The 12,284-nt window shown below is 38.5% G+C and overlaps 1 protein-coding gene across 2 annotated transcripts in view; it reads right to left on the bottom strand.

Moving 5' to 3' along the window:
* Window positions 1-11,455, bottom strand: part of MCOLN3 (mucolipin TRP cation channel 3) — a 46,116-nt gene extending 34,661 nt beyond the window's left edge. For both annotated transcript variants that reach the window (XM_044674097.1, XM_044674098.1), the window contains exon 1: window positions 11,228-11,455. In XM_044674097.1, the coding sequence (XP_044530032.1) occupies window positions 11,228-11,455 (228 nt within the window). The remainder of the gene's footprint in view (window positions 1-11,227) is intronic.
* Window positions 11,456-12,284: the final 829 nt, after the last annotated feature.

The following is a 12,284-nucleotide window of genomic DNA, read 5'->3' as shown; positions in this document are numbered from 1 at the left end:
CACACACACACACACACACACACACACTCACACATGCACAAATATAAGCAGTAAAACCCAATTATTTTGGGCTGAAGTCCCTAGAAATTTGAACCTAGGACTTTCATGCCATTGCAAGAGTTCAGAATAGCTGCCACTATGCTGTTTGACACTAGAAACTTGAGAGAATTCCAAAAGGCTTTGTATAAAAGCCTTTGTTTGAGCTGAGTCTTGAATGAAATTATGGATTCAAAGAGACAGGAGAGAGGAAGGAGAACTTTCAAGGAATAAGAGAGGACCAGTACAACGACACATTAATGAGAGATGGACTGTCCTATATAGGGAATGGCGGACACTGAAGAGTGTAAAGGCAGGCACGTATAATATAGGCTAAATTTGTGCCAGGTAATAAAGGGTTTTGTTTTTTTAAACCCTTAACTTCTGTGTATTGGCTCCTTGGTGGAAGAGTGGTAAGGGTGGGCAATGGGGGTCAAGTGACTTGCCCAGGGTCACACAGCTGGGAAGTATCTGAGGCCGGATTTGAACCTTAGGACCTCCCTAAGGAAGGGTATTAAATGACAAATAGAGTTACATTTAATCCCAGAAGTCACAGGCAATTGATCATTCTGTTCAAAAGGGAGACCAGGGCTAAATAACGAAATTAGACTGTCGTCTGTATAGGGATATCGAACCAATGGAGGTTGATGAGGCCACCAAATGAATGTTTATAGAGGGAAGAGAAGGGAATCCAGGCTGAGGGGATGGTCACAATTAAGGGAAGTGGTTTGACACAGGAGTCTGAGAAGAAATGGTCCGATAGGAAGCAAAAGAACCAAGAGAGAATATTGTGAAAAAAACCTAAATAGGAAAATAACTAGGAAGAGAAAGTGGTCTATTATGTCAAAGGTTGTCTGCTATGTCAAACAGAAAGGTTAAGATGATTGAGAATAAATTGAGAGCATGCCCATCAACCGGCGAATGGATGAACAAACTGTAGTATATGATTGTGATGGAAAACCACTGCACCATAAGAAATGCTAAGCAGGCTAATTAAAAAAAAAACAACTTGAAAAGAACTACATGGGATAATGAACAGCAAAATGAATAGAATCAAGAGAATATTATATACAGCTACAGACTTAATGCTTGAAGAATAATTTGATTTCTTCAAATTAGTTAATTTTTTTTAAAGAATAACTTGTGAATGTTTACCTCCAGAGAATGAACTGAAAACAGGAAATACAAAAGACATTATCTATACATACATATCTATTTGCCAGATAATATCTTCTATGCTGTGAGGAAGGGAGGGAGGGACCAAGATACTGGTAAATGAATTCTTATTAATAAAAAAAGAAAAGAAAAAGTATTTTTCTTATTTTAAAAGATGACTACCAGTACCTGATCAGATTTGGTAATTAAGAATGTCCCGATAACTTTGGAAGAGGAAGCAGTTTTAATGAGATTTAAAAGAGTTTTAATGAGAGATGAAGTGGAAGCAACAAGGGTAACCATCTTTTTTTAAGAGTTTGCCTGAGAAAGAAGACAAGTTAGAGGACGACAGCTTGCTGGGATGTTAGGGTCAAGTGAAGGCTTTTTTAAGGATAGAAAAGACCTCGGTATGAATAAAGCTTAGTGCCGAAGTAAATGGTATAAGCATAAGCATCATCGTTATCGACATCTGACATTGATAAAGTATTCTAAGGTTTACAAAATGTTTAGGAGAGGGGAGGAAAAGGGGAGAAGCAACAAAGTTGAACTGTCATGGAGAAAATGACACGTATATTGCATTTTAAGGAAAGGATCTTGACATAAGACATGTGGAATTACATCACAAACATAGCCTTAGAGATAGGAAATAGCAGAGGACGTTCAGTAAGAAGTGAGGAAACAAGCCTGACTCATGCTAGGCTGAAGTTTGGAGAAACAATGAGCAATAGATAGCCATGGTCAGTTTCAAATAGAGGAATATAAGGAAATCAAGCCTAAGGAATTTAATGAGTTCTATTGTACCCACATCTAAATTCAAGCACCCCCTTTCCTTCCTTCCTTCCTTCCTTCCTTCCTTCCTTCCTTCCTTCCTTCCTTCCTTCCTTCCTTCCTTCCTTCCCTCCCTCTTTCCTTCCTTCCTTCCCTCCTTCCTTCNGGTCTTGAGTGGAGAAGGACTCCAGAACTGGGGAAACCAAATGATTCTGGAGTGGACAGATAATAGTTTAAAGGGAAAGATAGTTCTCCAAATAGGAAGAAAAGAGAACAAGAAAACTAAGGATTTTTTTAATGGAGTAGAAGCTAAAAATAAGATGAAGTCTTTTTCAGAAGTCCATTAGTCATCTTGGAATAGACCTTGCAGATGGACAATGAACCAATCCCAGAATTATGGCAGACAAGGGAGGCTGGCTGGCTTTTAGAATCATCATCAAAGGATCATAGGTTTGGACTAAATGAAATCCTAGTGATCATCTGGTTTAACTCTTGATTTTACAGGTGAAAAAACTATACCTCAATGTGGTAAGTGACTTGCCTGTGGTCACATAAGGGAGTGTTAGAGGTGGGATCTGAACCCAAGTGTTTTTACTCAATCCATTGCCTTTTCGATTATACGACATTGTTAAAATGTACAGCACTTTCAATGATCTCAAGCAATACCTAGGCACATCAATTTTAATGATATTCTATGCTAGCTAATCAGGGACTAACATGAGAAAAATAAAGTTTTCAGGTGGCTTAGAAGTCAATCAAAAAATATGGATAAGTTGTTCAGTTCAGTTTTTTTCAAGCATGTTTGACTATTTTGTGACCCCATTTGGGGTTTTCTTAGCAGAGATACTGGAATGGTTTGCCATTTCCTTCTCCAGTTCATTTTATAGATGAAAAAACTGAAGCAAAAAGGATAAAGTGACTTGCCCAGGGTCTCACAGTTAATAATTTTCTGAGGCTGAATTTGAAATTAGGAAGATGAGTCTTCCTGACTCTAGGGCAGGCACTCTATGGCACCACTCAGTCAAAAGGCTTCTATATTTAGAGATGTTTACTGACAGAATGAACAAGTACTTTAGGACAACCGCTGACTCCTCATGGTGATGCCTTGACCCTGGGATCTCAAAAGTTCTACATTTTTAATTCCAGCCATTAAAATAACTTATGATTGTTCATATAATAAATGTCTCACCATATACATATACAGTGGTATTCAGTCAAAATGAAGAATGCCTTTATAATAAAATCTCTCTCCGTCACCCCCCAACACACACCTATAGAGAGGCTAGAGATTTGGCTGGGAAGAGCGCAGAATGTATATACAGAGATAAAGGATGAGGTAACTCAGGGGCAGTGGCATACAAAATTGGAATGTAGGCAAAATGGGGTCCTTCTCCCTCCCCTTTGTCATATCCTCCTTCCCTCCACCTAGAGGCATCATGGTATCAAGAGCTTACTGGCTTTGGTGCCAGAGAGCCTGGGTCTTTACTTATATAACTTTGGCCAAATCACAACCTCTCTGGGTCTTGGTTTCCTCATTTATAAATGAAAGGTTTCTATTAGGTGACCCCTATGGATCCTTTAGATTCTAAATCTTTGAACCTGGCCCCTTTCCACTTCTTGCCTGTCCCATTCAAAAAAAAAGGGGCTCTCTAGGTCAGTTGTCAAATGAACTTATGGTTGATAATGTTTGGCCCCAGAACACATAACTAGGAGCAATAAACAAAAATGCTGCAAGATGTCCAAAAGTGGAATGGGGAGCCTTGGGCAGTGATCCTACCCCTTATTGGAGGGAGGAAGGGCTCCCCTTACTAGAGGTCAACTGGATGACATTTGTAAAGATATTATTTAGGTATGTGTTGGACTAGAACATCTCCCAGATCTCTTCTCATTCTGAAGATTGAATGAATTCCATCAAAGTCATGATTCTTAATATTTGTGTGTGTGACCTAGATCTCTTTGGCTCTCTGGTGAAGCTTATGGATCCTTTCTCTGAATGATTTTTTAAATGCACAAAATAAAACATGTAAGGTCCTAAAGGAAACCAATTATATTAAAATATAATTATCAAAATGTTAAAAAAACACACACACACACGTTTGTGAAGCTTAGGTTCAGAACCCCTGCAAATGCTAATGGATAAAGGATGTTGCCCCTTGATAGAAAGATAGGAAAAGAGATACACATATAAATAGAAAAATATAAAAATAAAAATAGGTAGATAGAAAGAAAGGTTGATAGATAAAGTATACATTGATCACTAATCCAGGCACTCTGCTGGGGATACAAATATGAGCAAACAAGACAGCCTCTACCCTCAAGGAGCTTCTATTCTAATATAGAATGACAATACATAAAAGAGAGCAGGAAAGGAGCAGAAGCAGTAATAGTCCTTTTTGGGGAGAAGGTAGCTGGAGAGGAGGCAGAGAAGTCCAGAGAGCTGAATCAAGATGAGAATGAAATGGGAATGGCTAAGACCCTTCATGAAACAGGGCTCCTGGCCAGAGTCACTCACCAAGACAACAGGTCAACTAAGCATATTTGCATTTTGGAAGGGAACTCAGAAGACCAAAAAGCCTTCAACAATTCAACCAAACATATATATTAAATAATAATAATGCTGCTGCTGCTGATTACAATGAGGATGGTATTTACCATTTATAGAGAACTTTAAGGTTTGCAAATCACTTTACAAATATTATGTTATTTGATCCTCACAACAATCCTGGGAGGGAGGTACGAATATTACTTCTATTTTACAGATGAAGAAACTGAGGCAGATGGAAGTTAAGTGACTTGCCCAAGATCACATAGCTAGTAAGTGTCTGATATAAACACATATCTTCCTTATTGTAAGCCATCGCTATGCTGGAAGGTGGGAGTTGGGGTTATGAATAAAGGAGAAGAAAGTTTATGTAAGACAGTTCCTGGCTGGATGAAATTTATTGTCTAGGAAGGACAATTGGAGGGAAAACACACAGATAAATATAAATATAATATAATAAAATTTTAATGCCTTCAGCAATGTATAGTAATTTAATAGGCTAATATAATGATAACTCAACAAAAATAGATGTTTGGGTATTCCAAGCATAGGGAATAAGGAAAAGATCAAAGGCAAGAAAAACCAAGAAGGTGAGGGGATAAAAAAGAGTAATCCAGTTTGTCTGGAGTGTAAGGAATATGATGGACTTATAAACTTAATTGAATTACAGATGAAGAGTAATGGTATTAACTAAGTTTGGGAAGGGTACCTGACAGTAAAGGACCTTGAATGCCAGACAAAGTAACTTAAATGTGACTAGGTAGGCAATAGGAAAGAGTTTTGAGCCAATGTCACATCCCAATCAATGCCCAAGGGACATCTAACAACAGCACTGAAAAAATGAATCTCCGAGACACGGTACACATTCAAGAAACAGACAGACAATAAGTAGGAAAGGATAATTTTAACTATAGAACTTGCCCAAGTTGAACTAAGACTTTTATTTTCAGTTTAACTTAGAGCTCCTTGAGACAGGAACAATACCTGCTGGCTCCTTTCCCCAAAGGGCCACTTGATCCCCTAAGAGAGGGTTGGGTGTTTTACATTAAGAGAATGAATTCACTCCACTGCCATATTGCATTGCCTGCCAGTAAGCTGAGACGTTTGCCCTAATCTTGCAGACATCTGATACGAAGACCTAAATTACGCCTAACCATCAGATCACATCCAAGTTCCTCTATGGCAATAACCCTACTGTGGAATCTTTCAGTGTCTTTTAAATTACATTCAGGTCACTTGCCCGACACTGCTAAAAATGCACATACCGCAAGTTTCAAGATGTATTTGCTAAATAACTAACAGTTCTTCGTTTTCCTTGTAAACACCCTGGGAAGAACAGAGGAGTTAAATTAATTTCCTGAAATCAGGTCACTTCTTTGAACTTTCAGCTCTAGACTTCTCAGGCTGTTCTTTAATCTACCAAGTAAGGCTGCCTTAGGAAAAAGCATGGGTAAGATGGTTTTAATTATTAGGAGCTACTAAATTCCCCCTGGATTTCAAGGTATTCAGAGGATCAAGAGTCAGTCAGTTAACAAGCATTTGTGAAGTGTAGTGTTGCTAAGAGCTTGGGAATATAACTATAAGTACATAGTTCCTTGCCTTCAAGAAGTTTACATTCTAATGGAGAATTTCACTTAGAGCTAGAAGAGATTTCAGAGTTCATGTAGTCCCCGGGTTCTTAACCTGTATCCATGATTTTGTCTATTTAATATTTTGATAACGTATCATTGATTTCCTTGGCAATCCTGTATATTTCATTTTATGAATTTAAAAACATTTTTTCTTAGAAGAGCTTCACCAGACTTCCAAAGCGATCTGTAACATTAAAAAGATTAAGACTTTCTGATTTATCCCAACTCTCTCAAGGCCAAGAACACTGAAATGACTTAATTCCTAAGATCATAAAAATAATTAGTGACCAAGGCAATATTTAAACCAGATTCTGACTCCTAAGTCAGTGATCTTACTCATTCAATGTCAAGTTGAGTCATTAGAATTTACTGAGAATTGAGCAGGAGGATGACTCTACTAAACTGAATGTTGGGCAGCTTAAAATGAAAACACAAAAGTAAAATTATTTTGGGTATATCTATGAACAGGGGGATCAAACGTTTCAGTTCAAAATTTTTCAATTTCAGAAAATAATAGTTGGATCTCCTCCAAACTAGCTATGAATGAATACCCACTAGAACATACTCAACAATGGTTGCCCAATATTTGTTCTGCTTGGAGACTTCCAAGGTTGGAGAGACCAACCACCTTGCAATACTATTACATTTCTGAACAGCTTTTCCAAAGTTTTTACTGACATCATATCTTAAATGGGTTTGGTTTTTTTTTTTTTGGTTTGGTAACAATTTCCACTCACTACTCTTATTTCCACCATCTGAGGTCAAATAGACCAAAGCTAAAGCCTCCCTCAAATAAGAGTCTTTCTAATATTTGAAGACCACCATCATGCTTTATCCCTTCCTCCTCATCCCTCTTCTCTTCCCCTTTTCTTCTATAGGTGAGAGATTCCCAGTTCTTTCAACTGATCTTCATATGACTTAAATTCAAAACTCTTCAACATCCTGGTTTCCTGTGGACACTCTTGTGAAATTGATTACTGACAACTGATTATTGATTTGCAGTTGATTTTTTTTAATCATAGCAATAACCATTATAATCAAACTTTAAAATAGTAACAAAGAGTATTACTGAGCAGATCTAATGCCAATCCTGAATAAGTGAGCAAAATAAGATGTCAGTAAGAAAGCTAGATGAAGGATGATTCAACCTGGTCATGAGATTTTTTTCATAGTGCTGAATTCCACTCGTTCAGGGAGTGGTAGATAAGAGAGATCTTCCAGAGAATGTTCCAGGGAGAAGAGAAATTCTATGACCCTCCTCCATAACACCATGAATTCTGGAAAGTCCTTGGTATGGGGAGAGCATTGCCGGGTTGGTTGGTCTAATTTGGGTTTGGGGGTTTTCTGATCACTATGATGTCAAGAGGATTTGGGAGTTTTCCATTGACCATGTTGGGTGAAGACTTATAGTTAGGTGACCAGATAGCATTTCTGGAACTTATATAACCACTTAACTCTATAAAAAGAGATATTTTAACTGCATCAGGGGTCTTTGGTTACTGAGGGACCATTGGCCTCTATTGTTGGTAACCACTAGCCTTGCCAATAACTAGATAAGCTCTGAATTTTTGTGCCTCAGTCTCTCATTATCACAGATTTATTGTAACACTCTTCGGTTGTCAATACCATGCTTAAACCATAACACCTAGAAATGAACTCAATATCCTTTCATAAAGAGAAAGGGAACTAAAGTAAAAGGAAGCCTGATACTATGGGAAAGAATAATAGATGTAGACCATCGGCTCAAATCCTAACTCTTCCACTTACTACCTACATAATTGGGCTTCAGTCTCCTACACAGTAAAATTTTATAAGGATTGTACTAGATGACTTACAAAATGCCTTTCTACTCCAAGTCAGCGAACCTATATTTTACTTTATTTTTTTAATCCTTATCTTCTGTCTTCAAATCAATAGAGGCATACTTCTACACGGTGACTTTCCCCATCACGATATATTGAGAGTTGTCATAAAAAACAAGCTGGGAATTTTTGAGAGTTTTATGGAAGCCATAGATGACATGCGAAGGCCAGCAGACCACAAAGAGAAAAAGATTATAAACTACTTAGCCTATGACCAAATATTTAACCTAAATTGTACAAAAAGTATTGTAAATATCTCACAAAAGAAAAAAGAAAGAATTTAGACTGCTTCTCTGATAAGAAAAAGTATGCAGTTTTTCAAGACTGCAGGGCCATAGCACCCCTACCCACCACGAGGTGGAAGGGATACCTATACTAAGAATCAGTTCCAAGACTGAGAATGCAAAGATAGCTTATGTATGGAAAGAGTGATTATGCCCATGATTACACACCGCTGGTCCTCTCTTCTTTCAGACGTCTCATACTACTATTATGTTTTGAATCTAACATTTGATTTAAAAAAATGAATTGCACAAGAGCAGGTTGTGGTTTGATGACCGTGGGAAAAGGACCTGGGACCCTTGGTATATTGCAAACAGAATAAAAAAGCAATGAGCCAAGGCAACCAAAACAGATAATCAGCTCTTGGACTAAAAAGCAGAGTGTCTAGAAGAAGAGAGTTGATAGATTCCCTGTACCATGTCCTAGTCCTTCTATATCTAAGAAGTATTTTCTTTATTCAGTTCTCGGTACCACCTTTTGGAAAGACCATCCACTATTAATGAATCAATTAACAAACAATTATTAGGGGCTCACTTACTATGTGCTAAGCACTCTCCTGAGGATTAAAGAGAGTCAAAAAACAGGCCTTGCTTTCAAAGAGCTTACAGTCTAACAGGGCATGAGATAGCATTGTCTACAAATGGGTACATATCAGATATAGATGAGCAGGAATACGGTAACCTTAGAGAAGTAGGCTCAAATGGATGGAGTCAGGCAAAAGGGTTGGCAAGAAAGTAGGAAAAGCCTCCCACAAAAGGTGAAGTTAGAGGGGAATGTTTTTGTTTTTTTAAGCCCTTACCTTTTCTTTTATTCTCAATTTTAAGATAGGAAAGTGGCAAGGGTTAGATAACTGGGAATAAGTGACTTGTCCAGGGTCATATACCAAGGAAGTGTCTGAGGTCAGAGTTGAACCCAGGTCCTCCAGATTCCAGCCCCAGTACCCTAACTATTGTGCTCCCTAGCTGCCCTACTTACCCTCTTACATATATTTCTCCATCTAGTCTACAAATCTACTTGCCATTCATCAGATATGATGCTTCATCTAACATGTCTGTAACTTTTCAATAGCTGTCCTCCCCCATGCCTAGGATGCTCTCCCAACACATTTTTTCCTCTTGGCTTCCGTGGCTTTCAAATCTGACTTCAGACATGATTCCTAGCTGAGTGATCCTGGACAAGTTACTTAACTGTTTGCCTCAGTTTCCTCATCTGCCAAATCTGGCAGAAGGAAATGGTCAACCACTCCTGTATCTTTGCTAAGAAAACCTAAAATGTTGTCATGAAGGATCATATATGTCTGAACTGACTCAACATCAACAAAAAAAGTCTAAGAAGAGAGAAAAAAGAGAGAAAATAGGACAATGACTCAAAACATCGGCAAAGGTATTGTAGGGATTGTGATATAAAGATCAGAAAACTGCATTTTTTTTAGATCACCATATTAAATGAAAGAAAGCAATCTGTTTGTGCCAGCTACTTTCTGTAGAACACAGGTTGAAAGGAAATTCAACCAGAAAGGAACAGAAAGGAGAATCAGAGATGACTAAACCTCTCCCTGGGCTTGGAGTAGATTGGCCAGTGGCAATTTCTCCTGCTGATTTGGAGACTTCTAGATAAACCTGATGAAAAATGAAAAGAGAAGTGTGTTACACTGTTAAGAGTACTGGATTTGGAATTGGAGGGCTGTGGTTGAAATCCTACATCTGCTACTTAATACCTTCTTTGGGCCACAGTTTCTTCAAGGGCAAAATGAGGGAAATGGACAAGAAGCCTTCTGAGATCCTCAAAGCTCTACATCTGATGGTCCCCTTCCAAAGGCCAATCAGTGTTCTGTATGAAAACTATGTTAATGACAAAAGTAAAATTGTGAAAAAGGAATTTGCCAAAAACAAAGTCTTTTTTTTCTACTAATATTTAAGACAATCATAATGGATATTTATAAAACATCTTCCATATGTTTCAATTGAACCTCAGAACAACCCTATGAGGTGGATACTAGGATTGGGCATGTTGATGGGGGAGGAGAGAGAGAAAAAGAAAGAGAGAGAGAAGAGAGAGATGAGGATATAGAGAAAGAAACAAACAAAAAAGGAAGAAAGAAAGAAAGGAAGAAAGGAAGGCAGGAAGGAAGAAAGAAAGAGAGAGAGAGAGAAAGAAAGAGAGAAAGAGAGAAGGCAAGAGAGAAGGAGAGAGAGGGAGGGAGGAAGGAAGGAATGAAGGAAGGAGGAAAGAAGAAGAGAAAAACAGACAGAGTATCATCCTCATTTTAGAGATAAGGAAGATAAGACCTGATTTACCCATGGTCCAATAGTGAATAAGTTTCAGAGGTGGTATTTTTTAAAAAACCCTTATTTTTTCTATGTTAGTAACAACAAAAGGATAGAAGGGCAAGGGCTAGACAAAGAGGGTTAAGTGACTTGCCCAGGGTTACCCAGCTATGAAGCATATGAGGCCAGACCCCTCCCAACTCCAGGCCTGACTCTCTATCTATTCAGCAACCTAGCTGCCCACAGTTATTTGAACCCATGCCTTCCTGACTTATAGTCCAGGCCCCTTTATCTACTATAGGAGATGCTTCTCAGCAGGATGGGGAGTTTCTATTGTTCAGATGCTTTTCATCTTCATATTGCAATATTTATCCAGTTTGTAGTATCTACAAAACATGGAGGGTAGGCCCATTTCTACTACCCCATATTTCTTGTATGGCTCATATGGAAGGCTTATATCAGTGATTCCCAAAGTGGGCGCTACCGCCCCCTGGTGGGTGCTGCAATGATCCAGGAAAGCGGTGATGGCCACAGGTGCATTTATCTTTCCTATTAATTGCTATGAAAATTTTTAAAAATTAATTTCCAGGGGGCTAAGTAATATTTTTTCTGGAAAGGGGGCGGTAGGCCAAAAACATGTGGGAAACATTGCCTTATATGATCTCTAATACTTGAGGGGCCTACCTGGATTGTCACCATCGCAATTTTTAAAATCTGTATGACGAGTTTCCATGGTTTTCTACCCCGAGCCCAAAATTTCTCACAAGGGTTCATGAAGAAAAATTTGAGTTTCCTTCTCATTTGGTCTTCTAAAAGCAGCTCCTGGGACATTGACGCCTGTTGCTTAGGATTGTAGCGGCTGTCATCCTCTTGAGAGATACAGCTACTTATAATTATTCCCGAATTTTCCATTTCTAGAATGAAAAGTGTTCATTGTGGAAGTCAGATAGTTGAAAAAAAATACATAAAAAGCAAAAGAAAACCCATCTTCTAGCCTCACGAAGAGGTTTGGTTTCTGCAATCAATTACTGTCTTTTCAAAACCTATTTCATACATCTGCACACATCCGATAAGTGGTGTCCTCAAATATAAAAGCCGAAGTTTTCCAATCTGACTCAGATATTGAGCAGAGTATTGGGCTAAATGAATTTTCTTCCTACAAAAAAGAGGAAGGTATCAAGCGCAAGGAATATTCCTACTTTAAAACAAATAGATATGCTCCTAGGAAAAATCTCCTCCAGAGCTGGAGTAGGAATTCTGTGGAGGGAAAAGGGGAAAGGGAGGAAAAGGAAAAGAATAAGCATTTATATAGCACCTATTATGTACTAGGACTTTGGGTATGGTTTTGCAGGGCAGAGAGGAAGAACAGAAGGGACAAAATGATGGACCAGGACCTTTGTGTTGGAACTGGGGTCCAGCAGGGGGATTATGGGGAAGCGATGAAGCACATTTCCCAAATGACAGATGGCACCCTGATACAGAGTCTAAAACCCGACCCTAATTATATTCATGGAGTCACTGAGAGGAAGAACATCCATTCCCAAGGTATCAAGTAAGGCATTTTACTTCTTGTATTTATTAAGAGCCTTTATTCAAAAAGGTTTGGTAGGATATTGTTAGGTCATTTCAGTCATGTCCGACTGACTCTTCATGACTCCCATTTGGGGTTTTCTTGGCAAAGATACTGGAGTGGTTTGCCATTTCCTTTTCCAGCTCATTTTACAGATGAGGAAACTGAGGC

Source organism: Gracilinanus agilis, chromosome 4, assembly GCF_016433145.1.
Source record: "Gracilinanus agilis isolate LMUSP501 chromosome 4, AgileGrace, whole genome shotgun sequence".
In the NCBI taxonomy this organism is placed as follows: Eukaryota; Metazoa; Chordata; class Mammalia; order Didelphimorphia; family Didelphidae; genus Gracilinanus; species Gracilinanus agilis.
Note: the sequence above shows the minus strand (reverse complement) of the source record. Positions and strands in the feature narration are given on the sequence as shown.